At 37.6% G+C, this 20,775-nt stretch overlaps 1 protein-coding gene across 1 annotated transcript; it reads left to right on the top strand.

Annotated features, from left to right (window-relative positions):
- Positions 1 to 7,059: 7,059 nt before the first annotated feature.
- On the top strand, positions 7,060 to 19,221 carry LOC131798082 (uncharacterized). Its single transcript, XM_066168988.1, has 10 exons — positions 7,060 to 7,104; positions 7,708 to 7,744; positions 8,126 to 8,252; positions 8,579 to 9,093; positions 16,077 to 16,087; positions 16,293 to 16,591; positions 17,274 to 17,388; positions 18,117 to 18,153; positions 18,287 to 18,413; positions 18,730 to 19,221. Exons 3-10 carry the CDS (start codon positions 8,190 to 8,192, stop codon positions 19,219 to 19,221), a joined length of 1,659 nt encoding a protein of 552 aa, XP_066025085.1. The 5' UTR covers positions 7,060 to 7,104; positions 7,708 to 7,744; positions 8,126 to 8,189.
- Positions 19,222 to 20,775: the final 1,554 nt, after the last annotated feature.

Below are 20,775 nucleotides of genomic sequence, written 5' to 3'. Positions count from 1 at the left end.
CCGTCATCATTCGTTTACACCTAGGAAGAGTATCATATATTTTTTTTAATTATCTGGACACACGTTCAATGAACAATGCCATCAACGTTTACACATTTCCTCGTTACAAGGAAATTTGTGCTTTGAAATTTTGCTCAAAACCAAACTTTTTTGAAAATTTGGTTTGTATTTATACTCTAAAACAGTTACATGACGTTTCGAAGATGTCTATCTCCGGCTGTCACAAAACATTGACCCCCTCTTAAATTTACTTAGAAAAATGAACCTACAAATTCCTTGTTGATTGAAATTCATTTGACCGATACGCCAGTTGTTTCAATTTTGCTTTTTCCTCGGGCTGTTATAAAACAGTCCGTGAATTGGCCAATGAATAAACTATTTTGAAATACCGGAGTTGTTCTTTCTTTTTCGCGTGCAAACCAAGGGAAGACAAAGTTTTTAAAACATTTGACGAGAATTTCATAGGGCTCAATAGGGAGGTTACCTTGCCGCATCGTCGGCAAGAATCGTCGGCCAGAGTCAAGACGCGCCGAGCTAGGTGACCTCGCCCTCGAGTGAAATAATTTACCAAATGTAATAATAAAAGTAGCGAGCCTGAAGAAACGCATATTTTTCATTGCTGAGATCAAAGTGCAATGATGTACCTTAACTGATACTTACGGTATCAAACCATTGATGTGAGCCTAATTTTTCTGTCGAGGTCCATGTGACCTCACATAATGAGCGAGTTCTTTTTCCTGTTTTTGTGGTAACAAACTAGTGAGCATCTCTGCACGAACTGAGAAAGTAAAAACTTGTATTTGATAAGCTTACGTTAATGCAAATAGTAAATAAGTTGTCTTTTATCGATTGAAGCAACCAGAAAGAATTCGCCCGGTGCGCTTACGGTGTTTACGCGACATTTTTTGAACGTTTCATGTAAGAGTACATGATCTTTTGAGGGTCACAGATTTCGTGTAAATATTTGACCCCTAAACACATTGCATACTCGTCCATTTAACGTCTCTAGTTTACAAAGGTTTTAAAACGCTTCACGTGCACGCAGAAAAGGCCATGAAATTCAGCGAAAATAATAGCAGATGCAGATGCCATTTTCAATTTAAAAAAACCGGCACATAAAATAACAGAAGGTTGAAGAACTTTCTAGAAGTGTTACCTTGAAAAAGAAAGGTAAACAGTATTTTTGTACTTCAAGAAAGGTCACGTAGTCACGCTACAAATATTATTTCTGCGTGAAATTTCTTGATGGTGAAAAGTGGGAACAGCATTTTCCTGTCTTGTTTTCTGGAAGCATAGCTCAGTTTACAAATTTCATGGGGCTATTGATATTTCCTTTCAAAAGAGGGGGTAGAGTCTTCCGTCATCCACAGTCTGGAAGTGCCGAAGTTGTTACACACAAAAAAGCACGCGACATGTGACTTTAAAATTTCCTTTCCTGTTGCAGTCTCCTTATAGTAAACTGTGCGATAATGCTAATAAACAATGACTAGACTAGACTAATGAGTGTTTTGTTCCATACAAAAGCCATATTTGCTGATTTCAGCAACTCTCCATAGTGATAAACGACAGAAGAAAGAAACGCTACGATTTTCCCATCAACATTTCGCCCACATACATCTCTCTAAACGTGAAATTTTCCGTTCCTAACAACACTCTCGAAAGTTGTTCAAATTTTTTTGGCTTCCTTGATCAATCATCTTGTATAAAGAGATTTAGAATGCGGGTTTATTTGCTCAAGTGACCGCCTAGGGCCGGAATTGCGTGACAGGTGAAGTTAATAGAAGCTTGTCACAGTCGCAGATTTTAAAAGGCATCCAAGACAAAAATACAGCAGTACCCAAATATTTTTTTGATGGTTTTCAGAAATGAAATGATGGATTATAAAGGGGAACTAAAATTAGTGTTGTAGCTGTCTGGCAAGGGGAGATAATTGACCTCAAAGTTATCATATATTTGTCTGAATCAAATAGTCTAAAAACACAGTCATTTATTTCCCTTTGTTGATTAACAAGCTGTAAACCAAATTGACTGATACTCAAGTCGTACATTTATTAAGGATGCAGCAATATGTGTGCAAACCTTCAGAGTAATCAGGCAAATATCATCGCATTGAGAGCTTCATGCATTTCACCTATTTTGAGACAATTTCCATAGTGAAAACCAATTCGCCCTGGAAATAACCAAAACAGAAACCAGTTTGTCTGTTTGAGATTTGGAGTAGACCCTTTAAATTTTGACAACTAAAAATAAGGAGACCTTTATATTCTCTTGATCTTGAGCTGAAGGAAATTTAACTCACACGATAATAAGCTAATAGACTGCTCTCGCAAGTCTTACAGAAACGCCACGGATAATTTTCAATGCAAATGCTAGATGTCGATCTCTTTATTTACAAGTCACGAATAAATGTAAAACCGATTCTGTTGGTTTCGAAAGAAGCTTTCTAGGTAATTTGTAAGTAGTTTAGTAAGTCGAAAAGCTTGTATTTCGACCGAGTTTGTTTATTGTGAAAATTATTTTGAGTCAACTCTATTCATCAAGTTCTTCAAGACATTTTAATTAAAAGACATCACTTGTGCTCATGAAACACAAACGCCCCCCGTGTTCATTAGATATCCTAATTTTGGGGTTATGGAAATGTAAAGGATAACTAAAAAGTTTAAAGTGGTAACCACATTGTATATTCACGGACACCTACGGTACTTTTATTTCGAAGTTCTCTTTGTAAATTATTGAGTTAACTCGTAAATAGGAACCCACTATCACAACGTATTAAAAATTAATACCAAAAGACTCTCTTTGAAAGGCGTTTTTGGTAGAAATCTTTAATGATATGAATAGGTTTTCAATACCTACTATACTTGTTCATAACGTACTTATGGCATTTCTGTTTCTTTTGTCGTAGCTCAGAATTTCACGTAAACCTTCTGATTTTCCTTCTTGCCAAGTCATCTGTATTGTCAATTGGTTCTTCGTTGTCAAGTTTTCCTTTAAATAGCAACTTCCCTTACCACAGAAAGAAAGGAAGCTAGAAAGGAAGCTAGGAAACAAACGATTTTGTTTGTTTTTACGCTGAAATGTCCGGCTGAATTATGGAGAAATGTTTGACAGACTGTACGCAGAGTTGATTTCCAGATCTTAGAGGTAAACGAATTAGAACGGCTTAAGTTTAATACAACGTTTTCCACGATGGCAATACTGAGTAACATGGAAATTTTTTCAGGCCCTCTGATTTCGCTCATTCTACAACATCGTTTCAAAGCACTCAGCTTTTGCGTAGCATTTCACGTGAGGCCCGCTTTTACAACCTGAATATTGTGAATTTATTCTAATTGTAAAACAGAGACTTGTTTATCTAGACGATTCAGGTTGCCCTTAGTAACAAACTTAAACCACCGGGTGTTACTGCAAGCTTATATAGATGTAAGTGAATGCTCATTGCGCAGTCAGCTCATCAGAAACTATTTTGGAGTTACGGGAAAGGTAAAGCGGAAATTGGTTCATATCATTTTATAACTAAAACAACTTCAAACCTGATTTTCGACTAATATTCCCTTCCGCTCTCATAAAACTCAATCATAGCACTCAGACATCCGCTGTTGAAAAAACAAAAGAAAGTGCTGGTTTGTGCGTTAGCAAATTAGGAGCAGCTGGAATCGCTCAAATTCTATTGGTTGTAGTCAACATTTCAGTCGCTCACAAGTCAATTGCATCAGAGGCGAGGCTAAATATCTCACATCGGCGACGAGATCTCCTCTCAACATGTTTTTTGGTCTTCTTTATCCCCTCATATTTGAAGTCTCTGCTCTAATTCCAGATCCAGCCTCTTCACAAGGTTTGTTAGACGCGTTTACTAATACGTATCTCTTTTTGTTTTCAGTGTTAGAACATTAATGTTGATAATATTCAGTTATTCATAGTAATTTAACTCAAAATTTGGATATAGTCAGATGTTCCCTGAATTCTATCAGTCTTTGTTTTTTGTTATATTTTCACTTGGCTAGTGATGGGCGTTGAATGCTCTAAGGAAACTTGTTTCAACAATTCGAATTATAACTTATAATTTGGGACGCTGTTGAATGGCACAAAGTTTAGTTAACTTCTTTTCATAAATATCTGCTGTTATAAAGTTGCAAAGCTCAAGTCAATCTGTTGCCCTCCAACGTTCAGCTTTTCAACTTGATCAAATGCAATTAACACTCCATCACCCTATATCGAAAAATGTTTTTCAAGAGTAAGCTTAGTCATTGATTGAAAAAGCCCTTATTCAGCTTCAATTTAAATTCTCAAGGTAGCCAAAAAAACAGCTACACTCCTTTAAGCCTGGATAAAATTACGTAGGTTTACTACAGGCTTTCGACCTTGCCATGCTTTTGCTCAAAATAATTTATCAAATACTTCCAAAATTGGGTTCGCAGAAACATTCGATTCCTATGTCTATCAGATCATTGATTGATGTTCTTCATTTTTCCGAAGAAAAGTTTGAAAGCAATATGTTATAGAAAGGTAATTAATACTGAGGAACACAAACGAATGATAACATTACAGCACCGAAGAGCTAGGAATGCTTACAAATTAATTGCAAAATGTTATTCTAAAATGTTACCTCAGTGAATAAATATATTAAAGTCACTCAAAATGCGCGTATATTTATGGTAACTGACACGGCAGATGTTGATAACTGAAAAGGTAAGACAATGCAACTTTATGTTTGAGAGGTTCCTGAACAACTATTGAATAAATTAAAATCGAAATGGCTTGTTGAAATGGCTGCGAAAAATCTATCTGCGATATGATCGTTTTAAGTGTTCAAGGAAGCGAATTTCTCTTTTTTTCCCAACTTAATTTTTCACATGTTATCCTTCTTTATCTTTCAAATTATCGCCTGAATTTACCCAAGTTGATCGAGGGCCTCCTGGGCTGAGCACCAAACAGAGTTTGGCGCCAACAGAGGAGGAAAATTGTTAATCAAATTTGGCGGAAGTCAAGGGACCCAAGATGTTAAGACAGCTTCAAGCTGTTGACAAAATAATAACTGTTTTGCTTCCAATTGGCAAACTTTATGAATTCTAAAATCAAGAAAGGTACCATAGTAACAGAGTCGCGAGATTTCTCCAACCTTTCAGGTACTTGGAATGGATAGCTGCTGAATAAAAACGAGGGAGCTGACAAAATTCACCTCCAATTAGAACAAAAAATTTATGGGGAAGTTAAAATTATTTATTATAGGCTGTTTACCTTGGTCTTGTATGATCTAAATGCACGTTTTGGCCTCTAATCAAACGTCACATACCTTTCGTTCCGTAAATGCTCAGAATGTTTTTAAATATCTTAATATTTTACTAGAGGGCTAAATATCGTGTAAAACACTTGAAATATGTTATAGGTTTAATCAGCTGATAACTCTGACAACAATTCTGGCATAGAACTGAGCACTGTCCCGAAAACAACGCGAGCGAAAAACGCATGGATCAGATTAAATTAGCTCTCGATACTTCAAAATATCACTCGATTTTGTAAATATCTCATGCTTTCTACCATTCTCAGTTACCTCTTCGATGTACTCTACAGTGCAACATCCTAATAAGGCACGAGCACAAATTTAGTTTTTTAGTCGTAGAGAGGCAGGGGTCACCGCGAAATTATTGAAAAGAGCTGCGAGGGAAGGGAGGAGATAAATGAGAAGGAGGAAGGCTGATACTGATCGGACTTGAAACCATTCTTGAAAAGTTTTAATTTTTTATGGTATGCCTCAAACGTTGTAATTTAATGAAGCTGATTCACCACTGATCATAGGAAAATGGTCATTAGCGGATTTCGCGAAATGAATATTCATAAGATCTAGAGTCACACAGTTATGAGTGGTATGGGGGAGTGGGGGTAGCGTTCTATGGGCCACTTCATCCATTCTTGTAACCAGCCAGTCCCTTCCTCCCCACTCCCTCCTGTGAGTGATGCCATCATGTCCTTTTATTACTGAACTGTTCTTCTTTCCTGTTACAGAATCAAACCCTGTGTATCGGGAGGGCAACCGCGCCTCCTCCACAAGAACCTTCCTAAAGCGTACATTCATTAAACACGAGTTTCATCACTTGAATGTCCCGCTTGTTGGAACAGTGGCAGTGTCTGATGTATTTGACTGCACGTTAGAATGTCTCAGCAATCCGTTCTGTTTTTCTGCAAACCTGGCCGCCTTCAAAGGAGCCCATGGAATACTTTGGTGTGAATTGTTGTCATCTGATAAGTTCAGAAACTCCACAGAGTATAAAGGGAATAAAAGTTCGCATCATTTTGCCATTGAGGTAGGAAACACTCTTAATTTTGACAGTTAAACGTGTTAAAAGTTTGGAAGCTTTGTCAAAATCGTAGAGAAAAGGCAGTCAGGTAAAAGTCACTGCAAATGGTGTCGGTCTGTTGCGGTATTCATCGTGGTGACAGCCGTATTTCCATGGCATGTTGTAAAGCTTGCAAACACTTTCTCGTGCCGCGCACTATCTTACTTACAACCTACTGTTTCCCAGGCACGTCGGCAGACTAAGAAAATACATGTGACTCGGTTGAAAATTTGAGTCAAGATACCAGATTCTGTTTATTTAAAGAATGGATCGTTGTTTAAATCATCAGTATTTGGTTAGCTTTAAGTCGATTTTGTTTTAAAATGTTTTATCGACAGACTGCTTCAGTTTCTGCGAACGTTCGAAACAGTTAGAAAACCTTTCCAGACTGATAGATCCCAACGGCTTAGCAATATATTTTTTAATCTCACAAAGCCACTTTCTAAAATACCAGCAAAGGAAGTAAACTCAGCAAAAATCTTAATACTGTAGATGAAAATAAAAAAATTAATACATAAAAAAGCCCAGATGCTATCATGAAAAATTTATACTTAAATGAATCCGGACCGGATTGACGCAATAACGCGGATTGGCAGATTCATGTACCTCCTATTCAAAGTACATGGAACATTTTCCTGCTTTGTTTCTCTACAGTCACCTTGCTCTTCGTCACCTTGTCAACACGAGGCTACGTGTGTCACAAACTATAGAGATGGCTCGTTCGGATGCCGCTGTGCAAAAGGCTTCAAAGGAGAATATTGTGAAAAAGGTGAAAAGTTTGGCATGGCATTAAATACTATAATTCACAAGTGACTGCTATAAATTTTTTACTTAAACTTGCGGCTCGAAAATGTTCTAAAATAGCTAGCGAAAATATATAACAAAAAATATATTAAATGCAATGCATGAAGATGTTGAATCTGTCGATGTTCAAGTCAATTAAGCATCTGACGGAGAAATAGAAAGGTCTGAGGTGGGGAACTGAATATTTATATTTCTTTCTACTAACTTCTCCTCAGGCACCAATTATTATTTTTTATCACGGGGGAGGGGGGTGGAGGATTTGGAGGATCACATGATTTTCAGGGGGACTGAGGAGAGCGGATACATGAAAATATTGCAGAGCCTTGACTGAGGGGGGGGGGGTTACTTTCATCGTGCCACAACCAAAATCCTCCCCCCCCCCTCCCTCAATCGGCAGTAAATTATAACTGATACCAAAGTGATATTTAAAATCTCTTATTGCTCAAAGATTTTGCTAATAGCTTGATACAAAAATGTTCAACTACTCTACTTTTGTGTCCCCTACTGGACTGTGATGGAGCCTAAATATCTCAAACACCTGACTTTTATTTTTTTTCTTTACATTTAGGTATTGGGTCCTGCAAAGAAGCTTACAACCTTTTCAAGTAAGTGATACCAAATGATTATCTTTTCGAGCATAAAATAAAGACAAAATTATCGAATAGTTTCGACGTCAAGAGAAGATTGTTCGCCGGAAACTAATATGATCACGGGGTAATTTATTATTATCAACTGCGTTAATAACGTAAATTGGCTACCGTAAAGAGTTTCAAAGCTGACGTTTCGAGCAATTGACGAAGGGCTCTGACGAAGGACTAACGCTCGAAACGTCAGCTTTGAAACCCTTTACGGTGGCCTATTTACGTTATCAACTCAGTTGATAATAGTAAATTACCCTGTTATACTCTCCCATCGACGCAGCACCACAGTTTCTTTATACCCCCTCTAATAATATGATCAAGAATGGATGTTTTCGTATCAAGCAGGTCAAACGCCAGTCAACTGGTTCCACTGGACCTTGACTCTAAACCAATCACAGTCCTCTGTCAGATGGGGGATTTTGGATGCGGAGATGGAGGATGGACGCCTCTAATGAAGATTGACGGCAGCAAGGTAAGCCCCATAAGGCGAAATATTCTTGGCGGGGTTTTCTTGCGGGTGATGAAGCACGAGCAAGAAAGTTTCAGAAGCGTCGAAACTACGATAGAATCTCTTAGCAACTCGCCCATATTCTTATCGCGGTCCCTGCTTGCGGAAATTCCTCTGGCATGAGTGCTACAATACCCTAATATCTAAAACGCCTGCAAGGACCTGCAAGTAGGGTATAGATTGATGGCTTTTACGCGAACTGTGTTTCTGATTTCATGAGGGTCCTGCCTCAGTGATGCATCGTGTTATTTATGTTTAAGGATAAATGAAATCCTCTTATTTCTTTTCAGGTAACGTTTCACTATGACTCTCACTACTGGAGTGATAAAAACCAATACAACATCACCGGCGGAAGGACTGGGTTTGACACACAAGAGACCAAGCTACCGACTTATTGGAACACACCTTTCTCCAAGATCTGTCTCGGTATGAAAATAAGTGGACAGCTCAGGTTTATTGTCATTAACAAGCAGGCCAACTCTCTGTACTCTTTGATCGCTGATGGGACATACCGCGCTACTTCACTGGGACGTGACGAGTGGAAGAAGTTGATTGGTGCGGATGGTTCTTTGCAACTGGGCTGTAACAAGGAGGGCTTCAATGCTGTAGGTACTTCAAGTTATTTTTCTAAAGCAAGACTTGGTTATATAGCTAACAATCAAAACGATTGTGGCTCTTGTGACTCCAGAATTGGGTTTGGTACCGGAGGATATCCTGATAACTCCATTACATGTGGAAACGCAGCAGCTCATTTCCCAGATAACGGTACCAGAAATATCAAAGCCATGGGATATATTTTGGTGCAGTAAACTCTTTCAATCCATGTATTACGTTAGAAAACTCACGAAGACTGGGGGAGGGGAGTTGGGGTACTGAAAAGAGTCATTTTCCATCTATCCATCCCTCTCCTTTCTCCCCTCAAACGCCAAAGTGAGAACTTGCTAAGGAGACGATAGATTGCTAGCTGTTTAGTTTAGCTTCTAAATTGATTTTTTCCAATATGCGGCGGGTGCGAAGACGAGAAGAGACTTGAATTAGGACTTTACCTGCATATGTTCCAATTGTACAACTTTTTGAGCCCTCATTTTTACGGAAATTCAGTCGACTGGTTGCTAAAACTACTGTGATGTTTAAATCTTAAAAAAGAAGCAAAGCCAGGATAACAACAAGAGAACATTTTCAGGCACTCGCTAAACATTGCCACTAATAGGCCTTTGCTGACCATGCCAAAAGCCACCTTTTGGCGTCGGCAAAACTGATAAGCATTGTAACATTAACAAAAAAATGGTATTATTCCTTCAAGTTTAGGTCACCCCTTGATGCCAACTTTTTTCTGATGCTATTTTATTATTATTTTTTTTTTTAGCTCAGAACTAGTTGTATCCTTACATAGATTTATAACATCCTTTATATATACGTACTTATGAATGAGAATATATACTCTCAATTGAAATGGTTTTGTTAAAGAAAAAAAGCAGAAATGAATAAAGGAAAAAGCCAAAGAGGAACTGTTTGGAGAAATCTAAAATTCTAAGTGTTCATGTTGGATACTGCGCATGTGTGAAAAATAAGTCAAAAGATAGGAGAGAAGAACTACCTCAACCTAACTCAAACTTCAAAAAAAAGTTTCGTAACTGATCAAATTATATTGAGCTTTCTGTTTTGCTTTCTGCATATTTCTTTGACGACCTTTTTGCGTTAAGTTGTACTTGTATTCATGTCTATTCAACTTTATAAGATAACTGAGATACAATAGAACCTGTATTTAGCGGTCACCTTGTATTGAGCGGTCAGTTGTCAAAGTCCCAGAGTCACCGCAATGTCCATCTCTGTTAAGCGGTTACCTCTACTAAGTATTCAGAGTCAACCTACGTATCTAGTCTCAATAGCCTGTTTTTATCGTTCTACTCCTATATCGAACGGTCACTGAAAACACGACCACTTAAATAAAACTAAGAATAATCCTTCAAGTAATTTTTGATCCACGTTTCTCTCCCAAAATTAAAGTAATATTTTCGAGCGAGGTTCTGTACATCAAGTGGTCAATTACAGCATAAAGAGGGGTTGTTTATCGTTTTTGTAACATTCCTAAACTGTGAAACCTATATCAAGTGTCACCCGCCATTTACCATGGGCTTGATGCAGGTTCGACTGTACTACGAGCGCCCTGATTGGTCAAAAACCTGTAAACCCATTTGAAAAGTTTGTAAGTCATTCACCTTTGGTTCGTGATTTACAAACTTCTCTTCCTCCTTCAACATCCCACGTGAGTTATTACGCCGGTAGAAAGTGTGGTCTATTGTTTAATTATTATTACTAATAATAACTATTATTAATTATTATTAATCATTAAGATTTGCGAACTAGCCCTTAATGCAAGTACGTAATCACTTGTAAAGACTTTTACCATACCTAACACTAGGGCCCAGTTGTATAAAGGGTGGATAACGCTATCAAACTGATAAATCGCTATCCAGCGGATAAGTAATAGCAAACCGTAGAGCGTTATCCACCGGATCTGTACAAAAAAATACGTCCGACACAAGAACCTTATTATACTGCAATTTCTCCACAACCGCTAGAAAAAATGCATATGATAATTTGATAACAATAGGTATAAAATGAATGAAAAACAAGTAAGTCATTATTCATCACTTGGATGGTTTATTTGGATCCAACATAATGGCCAGCTCCCAGTTAGCTCATTAGCTCAGTTCGTAGAGCGCTGCACCAGTGTCGCAGAGGTCATGGGTTCAAATCCCGTACGGGGCTGAATTTTTTTCAGGTCTTATTTCAACTACTAGTGCAGTAGTGTTCATAGCTGCGAGGATCGTTTATATTCGTTTCTTCACCGCAGTGAACAAATATGATTTTTCATATATTTACAGTCATTAGGCAAAAGATTATTCGAATAAAAATAAATTAAAAAGAGGGGCGCCGAGACACCATATTAGAAACGCCACAGTAAGACAATACAACTAGAATCAAGATTTCTAATTCAGATTCATAATTATGTAAACATTTTTGCAATTAGAAGAATTACAATATAGTGGAGTAATCTTAGAATTGAATGTTCACAGTGCCAAATACAAAAGTTCATCAGATACTTTAAATAAGATGATGTCTGATATCCTCGACTGAGCGACCACGCTCTAATAAGTGCCCTTCCCCGAATAAGTGCCTGCTCCCTCTTTCATAATGTCAAAAAAGCGTCCCCCCCCCTTTGAATAAGCGCCCACCTCTTCCTTCACTTTCTCAGTGGTAGGAATGCAAGATAAAATTGTTTCTATTGACATGTTTGAGTGAACAATGACCGCATTGGTTTGCACGTCAGAAAACTCGAAGCAGCTGCAATCATTTTTAAAATTCTATTGGTTGAAATCTGGGCCATGGAAAGGATTACAGGAAAATTAGTTCTTGACTGTAGCTCGTCACTGATCGCATTTGAAACAAAGCTAAGATTCTTTCCTTTGCTGACGAGATTTTTAACATGTTTTTTTATTTTTGTATATTCCGTTTTATTTCAATTCTCTGCTCTGATGTCAGAAACAGCGTTTTCTCAAGGTTTTTTTATTTGCATTTGATACTTGTTTGATGTTAGCATCTGAATATTGCTTTTCCCCGTTATTATTCGTTTATACTTGGGAAGAGGAACAAAAATTTTTTTAATTATCTGGACACACGACCAATGAATAATGCCATCAACGCTTAAACATTTCCTCGTTAAGAGGAAATTTGTGCTCTGAAGTGTAGCTAAAAACCAAACTTTATTGAGAATTAATCATACGTTGGTACGTTTATTTCGAAGTCCTCTATGTAAATTATTGAGTTAACACGTAAATAGGAACCCATTTTCACAACTTATTAAAAATTTATACCAAAAGGCTCTCTTTAAAAGTTTTTTTTGTTATAATTCTTTAATGATATGTATAGGTTTCCAAAACCTAATAATTGTTCATAACCCACATGTGGCATTTCTGTTTTTTTTTTTGTCATAGCGCAGAATTTCACGACAACCCTCTGATTTTCCTTCTTGCCAAGTCATCTGTACTGTCAATTGCTTTTTCGTTGGCAAGTTTTTCCTTAAATAGCAACTTTGGCCTTGATATACTCGAAATTATCTTTCATTAACACTGCCGTCGCAAACTTGTCAAAGGGAAAACTTATCAGGTTACACTTCCTTTATCATTATTATTAACCCTTCCCTCGCACTCCTAATGGCCACTAAAAGATCTAACTCGCAGTATTATAAATTTTCCGGGAAAATAAGCGACGAAAGGAAAAGGAAGAGAGGGAATAAACGATTTTGTTTGTTTTAACGCTAAAATGTCACAGCGGAGAAATATTCGACAGACGGTGCGCAGAGTTGGTTTATAGATCCCAGAAGTAAGCGAGTTGATACGTCGGCGTTAGTTTAATAAAACGTTTTCCGCGATTGCAATACTAGTGACATGAAAATATTTTCAGGCCTTGTGATTTCGGTGATTCTACAACATCATTTCAAAGCACTTAGCTTTAGCTGAGCATTTCACGTGAGGCCAACGTTTACAAACTGGATATTGTAAATTTATCCTAATTTTAAAACAGAGAATTTTATCTGGACGATTCACGTTGCCCTCAGAAACAAACCCAAACGACTGAATGTTAATGGAAAGCTTAGATGTAAGTAAATGCTCATTGCGCGATCAGTTCATCCGATACTATTTAAAAAATGTTCCCTTTTTGGAATTAAGGGAAGAGTAAAACGGAAATTGGGTCATGGGATCATTTTATAACTAAAACGAGTTCAAACCCCATTTTTGACTCGTTTTCCCCTCCGCCCTTATAAAACTCAACCATAGCACTGCGACATATTTTTGTTCCAAAAACAAAGGAAAGGGCTGGTTATTACGTCAGCAAATTGGTAGCAGCTGGAATCGCTCAAATTATATTGGTTGTAATCAATATTTCGGTTGCTTACAAGTCGCATAAGAGGCAAGGCAAAATATCTCCGGATCAGCGACGAGATCTCTTCTCAACATGTTTTTTGGTCTTTTTTGCCCCCTTCTATTTGAAGTCTCTGCTCTAATTCCAGATCAAGCCTTTCCAAAAGGTTTGTTAGACGCGTTTGAATTGTATCTCTTATTAATTTTAGTGTTAGAACATTGATGTTAGCAACATTCATTCATTTATATTCATTCAACCCAGAATCTGGATATAAGTCCGATGTTCCCTGACTTCCATCAGTCTTGGTTTTTTTTGGTTATATTTCCTCTTGGCTTGTGGTGATGGGAGTTGAATTCTCTTTAGAAACTTGTTTCGACAATTTTCTTTAAACCTGATATCTTTGGACGCTATTGAATGGCATAATCTCAATGTTTCATTAACGTCCTTTCATTTATATCTGCTGTTGTAAAATTTAATTTGTGAAAGTTGCATAGTTGAAGTCGATCTGTTGCTCTATGACTTTCAACACTTCAACTTTGTCAAATGCAAATAACACTCCATCACTCCACATTAAAAAATATTTTTCAAGACTAAGCTAGGCCATTGATTGAAAAAGCCTTTATTCAACTTCAAGTTAAATTCTAAATGTAGCCAAAAAACAGCAACATTTCTTTAGACCTGGATAAAATTGCGGAGGTTAACTACAGGCTTTCGACCTTGCCAAGCTTTTACTCAAAATAATTTATGAAAGACTTCTAAAATTGGGTTCTTACTGAAACATTCGATTTCCTATGTCTATCAGATCATTGACTGATGTTCTTCCTTTTCCGGAGGGAAGTTTGAAAGTAATATGATATAGTTAGATAATTAAACCTGAGGAAGAGAACTAATGATAACATTACAGCACCGAAGAGCTAGAAATGTTTACTATTTGAAGGTTTGTGACTTAATATGCAAAATTTTTTTCATGATGTTACCTCAGTGAATAAATGTATTTAATTCTCTCAGAATGCGCGTATAACTATAATAAATGACATAGCAGATGTTGATAACTGAGAAGGTAAGACAATAAAGATTTATGTTTATGAGCTTCCTGAAGAAATATTGAATAAATTAAAATCGAAATGGTTTGTTGAAATGGCTGCGAAACATCTATTTGCTATGTGATCATTTTAAGTGTTCAACAAAACGGTTTTCTTTTCACCGAACTGAATTTTCCATATGTTATTCTTCTTTACCTTGCGAAATAACGCCCGCTTTTACCCAACTCGACCGAGGGCCGGGGCAACAGTGGAGGAAAATTTTTAATTAAATTTGGCGAAAGTCAAGGTACCCAAGATGTTTAGACAGCTAAAAGCTATTGAAAATAATAACTGTTTTGCTTTCAATTGGCAAAATTTATGAATCTGAAATTAAAACAGGTACCAAAGTAACAGTGTCGCAAGGTTTTCCAACCTTTCAGGTATTTGGAATTGATGACTGCCAAATAAACACGAGGGAGCTGACAAAATTTGCCTCCAACTAGAAAAAAATTCATGGACAAGTTAGAATTCTCTATTAACGACTGTTTACCTTGGTCTCGTATGATCTAATAGCATTTTTAGGCCTCTAATCAAACGTCACATATCTTTCCGTAAATAGAGGGCTCAATATCATTTAAAACACTTAAAATATCTCGCATGTTTGTTTTCATGACGAACTACAGTTAAACTTGTATTAAGTGGTCACCCACGGGGAATGCCAGGCTGACCGCTTAAAACAGACTATAAAGATAAAGGTTAATTTAAGCAACGATAAAAAAGCGCCATTTTATGCCATTATTGACAACTTTTTGTACAAAACCTCGCTCAAAAGTTCTACTGACGTTAATTTCGAAAGGAAAATATGGATCAAATTTTTCTTCAAGGATAATTCTTCGTTTTATTCAAGTAGTTCCACTTTAAGTGACCACTCAATACAGGTGGAAGATAATACAAAGAGGCCGTTCAGACTCACTAAAAGGTGATTGCAATCGCTTGGTAAAGGTGACTGCTTAACTGAGGTGAAAATCACGGGGAAACAAATTCGAGGTTTGACTGTAATTTTGAATCAAGCAAGCCAATATTTTCATTTGTGTGGGTTTAAGAATAAGCAAAGAGATTGTCAATGATTGTGTTGTGGTAAAAAGGACAGTGAAACAACGTCCAACACAACTTGTAAATGGTTAATCAACTGATAACCATGACAACAATTCTGGCATAGAACTGAGCACTGTTCCGAAAACAAAGCGAGAGTAAAACGCATGGATCAGCTTAAAATTAGCTATCGATACTTCAAAATATCCCTGGATTTTTTTTATATCTATTGCTTTCCACCATTCTCAGTGACCTATTCGCTGTACTCCACAACATCCTAATACAGCAAGAATACAAATTTCGCTTGAGAAGTGGGGGGGGGGGTCCCATAGTTATGATAAACATCAATCATTTTGAATGATATGGGGAAGGGGGGGGTGCATGTTACGGTATAATCTTACTGACAGAAAAACGCTCCAATTCCACAAACTCAACTACTATTTTAAACGGCGAGTAATCTTTTTAGCGAGGAGCGACTCCTAAAAGTGATACAATACTTATCGTTAATAAACCACCACAGTTTATATCCCAGCTCACCACTGACACAATCTCAGTGCTGTCTCCAAAGTCCCCTAGAACGGGCAATTTTCCTCAGTAACTCTCTCTCGGTATAGCTTTCAAAAACAGTCGTCGCTCCGACGATAACAATTACCGCTAATACTACTACATAAGTGTTCTGGAATACTCCAAAAGCTTACTTACTTAGAAGTATTACCTAATAAATACGTGACTTGATAAAATTTTCCAGAAAGCTCTACGGTATGCAAGTCAGCATGACTCAGCCGTCTGGAAATTTCTGGAAGATTATATTAACAACAATTACTCATAACAGGGGGTAGTGTTCTAAAGGCCACTTTATCCTCTTTTGTAACCAGCCAGTCCCTTCCCCGCCACTCCCTCCTGTGAGTGGTGCCATCATGTCCATGTCCTTTTATTACTGAACTGTTCTTCTTTCCTGTTACAGAATCAAACCCCGTGTATCGCGAGGGCAACCGTGCCTCCTCCGCAAGAACCTTCCTGAGACGTACATTCATTAAACACGAGTTTCATCACTTGAATGTGCCGCTTGTTGGAACAGTGGCAGTGTCTGATGTGTTTGACTGCACGTTAGAATGTCTTAGCAATCCGTTCTGTTTTTCTGTAAACCTGGCCGCCTTCAAAGGAGCCCATGGAAAACTTTGGTGCGAATTGTTGTCATCTGATAAGTTCAGAAACTCCACAGAGTATAAAGGGAATAAAAGTTCGCATCATTTTGCCATTGAGGTAGGAAGCATTTCTTAATTTTGACAAATAAACGCGTTAAAATTTTGACAGCTTTGCCAAGATCTTTAAGAGAAGGCAGTCAGGTTAAAGCCACTGCAAATGGTGTCGGTCTGTTGTCGTATTCATTGTGGTGACAACCGTATTTCTATGGCACGTTGTAAAGCATGCAAACACTTTTTCGTGCCGCGCACCATCTTACTTACTTACCATCTTCTGTTTCCCAGGCACGTCAGCATGCTAAGAAAATACATGTGACTCGGTTGAAGATTTTGGTGAAGATACCAGATTCTGTTTATGGTCAGCTCTTAGTCAATTTGTGTTTTAAAATGTTTTATCGACAGACTTCTCCATTTTCTGCGAATGTTCGAAACAGTTAGAAAAGCTTTCCAGACTCATAGATCCCAACGGCTTAGCAATATATTTTTGACCTCATAAAGCCACTTTCTCAAATACCTGCAAAGTCAGAAAACTCAGCTAAAATCTTAATACTGTAGATGAAAATAAAAAAGCATAGATGCCATTATATGAGGTCTTTACCATGAAAAATTTATGCAAATTCGGACCGGATCAACGGATTGGCGCGGGTTGGCGGATTCATGTACCCCCTATTTACCACATATTTATAGATTTGCAGCTGCGTTTCAAAATACATGAACCATTTTCCTACTTTGTCTCTCTACAGTCACCTTGCTCTTCGTCACCTTGCCAACACGAGGCTACCTGTGTCACAAACTATAGAGATGGCTCATTCGGATGCCGCTGTGCGGAAGGCTTCATAGGAGAATATTGTGAAAAAGGTGAATTGTTTGGCATGGTTTTGTAACTGATATACATCCAATAACATCAAATACTACAATTCTCAAGTGACTGATAGAAATTTCTCTACTTAACCTTACGGCTCGAAAATGTTCTAAAATAGCTACCGAATATATATAACTAAAAAACATTGAATGCAATGCATAAAGATGTTGAATCTCTTGATGCTCAAGTTGATTAAGCATCTGACTACGATATCAAAAGGTCTGAGGTGGGGAACTAAATCTTTATTTTTATTTTTACTTCTCCTTAGGGATCAACTATCATTCACTATCATTCACCACGGAGGAGGGGGGGGGCGTGTGGAGGAGTTTTAGAGGATCAAACGATTTTCAGGGGGAAAGGAGGGGGAATCAGTTGTCGCCGACAGAGTTTAAAGGGGGGGAACTATAGAAATTGACTGTCAATTTTAAAACTGCCAATGAGTGGGGGTCGTAAGAATATTGCAGAGCCTTAACTGAGGGGGGGGGGGCGATCTGTTTAATTTTATCGTGACACAACCAAAATCCTCAGCCCCCCCTCCCTCGGCAGTAAATTATAACTGGTACCAGAGTAATGAGAGTAATGTTTATCATCTCTCATTGCTCAAAGATTTTGCTAATAGCTTGACACAAGAATGTTCAACGACTCTACTTCTGTCCCCACTGGACTGTGATAGAGCCAAAATATCTTAAACACCTGACTTTTGTTTTTTTTTCTTTATATTTAGTTACTGGGTCCTGCAAAGAAGCTTACAACCTTTTCAAGTAAGTGATACCAAATGATCCTTTATTCGAGAATGAAAAAGAGACAAAATTATCGAATAGTTTCGACGTCGAGAGAAGATTTCTGACCGCAAACAAATATGATCCCAAATGGATTTCTTTTCGTATCAAACAGGTCAAACGCCAGTCAACTGGTTACATTAGACCTGGACTCTAAACCAATCACAGTTCTCTGTCAGATGGAGGATTTTGGATGCGGTGATGGAGGATGGACCCCTGTAATGAAGACTGACGGCAATAAGGTAAGCCCCGTTTGGCGGAATATTCTTAGCGGGGTTTTCTTGCGGGTGATGAAGCGCGAGGAAGACATTTTCAGAAGCATCGACACTAAGAGAGAATCACCCATATTCTTCTTGCGGTCCCTGCTTGCGGAAATTCTTCTGACATAAGTGCTACAATACCTTACTATCTAAAAACGCGACAAATTGCTGATTAACCCACCTGCAAGTAGGGTAGAGTTTGATAGCTGTATTATTGATTTCATGATGGTCCTGCCCTTGGTTATGCATCGTGTTATTTATGTTTAAGGATAAATTAAATCCTCTTATTTCTTTTTAGGCAACGTTTGACTATGACTCTCACTACTGGAGTGATAAAAACCAATACAACATCCCCGGCGGGAGGACTGGGTTTGACTCACAAGAGACCAAGTTACCGACCTATTGGAACACACCTTTCTCCAAGATCTGTCTCGGTATGAAGATAAGTGGACAGCTCAGTTTTATTGTCTTTAACAAGCAAGCCAACTCTCTGCACTCACTGATTGCTGATGGGACATACCGCGCTACTTCACTGGGTCGTAACGAGTGGAAGAAGTTGATTGGTGCGCAGGGCTCTTTGCAACTAAACTGTAACAAGGAGGGCTTTAATGCTGTAGGTATTGCAAGAATTGGTTATGTAGCTAACCAGGAAAACGATTGTGGTACTTGTGACTCCAGAATTGGGTTTGGTACTAGAGGAGGTTCCAATGCGTGTGGAAACGTAGCATCTCATTCCCCAGATAATGGTGACAGAAACATCAAAGCTATGGGATATATTTTGGTGCAGTAAACTCTTTCAATCCATTTCTTTCGTTAGAAAGCTCACTTAGAATGGGAAAGGGGAGGTGGGGTACTGAAAAGAGCCCTTTGTCATCTATCCACCCCCTCCCCCTTCTCTCCTCAAACGCCAGAGTGAGAACTTGCTAAGCACACTATAGATTGCTACCTTCGGCTCGTGATTTACAAACTTCTCTTCCTCCTCCAGCATCCTACGTGAGTAATTTAGCCGGTGAACTGATAGAAAGTGTGTTCTATTGTTTAATTATTACTAATCGTTGTTACTACTAATAATTTTTATTAATCATTATTAGTTATCACGATTTGCGAACTAGCCCTCAATGCAAGTATAAAATCAGTTGTAAAGACTTTTAGTATACCAAACACCAGGTCTGCACAAAAAATAATTTCCGACACAAGAAACCTACAGTATACCGAAATTTCTCCACAACAGCTAGAAAAAGTGCATATGATAATTTGATAATAGCCATAAAATAAATGAGAAACAAGTAAATAATAGGCCAAATAATATTTGAATAGGAACTAATAAAAAAAGAGGGCGCCGAGGCACATATTAGAAACGCCACAATTAGACAATACCACTAGAATTAAGATTTCTAATTCAAATTATAACTAAGTGAAAATTTTTGCAATTGAAAGAGTTATCGTATAGTGAAGTAATCTGGGAATTGAATGTTCACTGTAAGCAAGTGACTTAAGTAACTTAATTTCAACTCGGGTTAATGAGGCTGATTAGGCCCCTAGTAGTACATAGGTAGAAAAAGTGTATATGATAATTTGATAACAATAGGTATAAAATAAATGAAAAACAAATAAGTAACAGGCAAAATAATATTTGAATAAGAATTAGTAAAACAGAAGGGCGTCGAGACACCATATTAGAAACGCCACAGTAAGACGATACAACTAGAATTAAGATTTCGAATTCAAATTATAATTATGTAAAAATTTTGCAATTGAAAGAGTTACAGTAGGGTGGAGCAATCTTAGAATTGAATGTTCACTGTAAGTAAGTGACTTAAGTAACTTTAAATAATATGTCGTATGCATATGCCATATGCTAATATGCCGAAAAAGTAAAATATACTGACGAAACATTGAAAAATTACTAATGACTAACTTTCTAACTACTTTAAGTTAGTAAACAATCTTAACTCTTGAAAACTATAACAGTGAAAAGATCCTAATAGACCGTACATTGGAAATGTAGCTCTCTTAAAACATTCCTAAATTCCTTAAGAATTGTCGTTGAGCGTACTTCATTCGGTAAGGAATTCTACACTTTGGCACAAATAAAAGATGTAGATTTTAAGCCAAGGGTTATAGTATTCTTACTTGCGACGACGAGCTTGTTGGTGCCTCTTTAGTTTTTCACATCATTTTGTACGACAAACAAGTCTGCCTATATATTCCGGTAACATGCCGTTTACAGCTAGCAATGTCCTGTAGTCGACGATTAGACAAAGTTAAACGGTAGTCATCATTACCATAATGGGGCACCCGTTTGTTGTAGACACAACTTAGAGCTCTCGCATTAAGCCTTTCC

The sequence above is a fragment of the Pocillopora verrucosa genome, chromosome 6 (genome assembly GCF_036669915.1).
Source record: "Pocillopora verrucosa isolate sample1 chromosome 6, ASM3666991v2, whole genome shotgun sequence".
Taxonomy (NCBI): domain Eukaryota; kingdom Metazoa; phylum Cnidaria; class Anthozoa; order Scleractinia; family Pocilloporidae; genus Pocillopora; species Pocillopora verrucosa.
The sequence above is the reverse complement of the archived record's forward strand: the minus strand, read 5'-3'. Positions and strand labels throughout refer to the sequence as shown.

Bases quoted from the DNA above. Each gene is read 5' to 3' on its own strand.
- LOC131798082 (XM_066168988.1), top strand. From the start codon at position 8,190: ATGGGGGATTTTGGATGCGGAGATGGAGGATGGACGCCTCTAATGAAG. The intron at 18,154-18,286 runs GTAAGTGATACC...CGTATCAAACAG, and splicing joins GAAGCTTACAACCTTTTCAA to GTCAAACGCCAGTCAACTGG. The intron at 18,414-18,729 runs GTAAGCCCCGTT...ATTTCTTTTTAG, and splicing joins TGAAGACTGACGGCAATAAG to GCAACGTTTGACTATGACTC.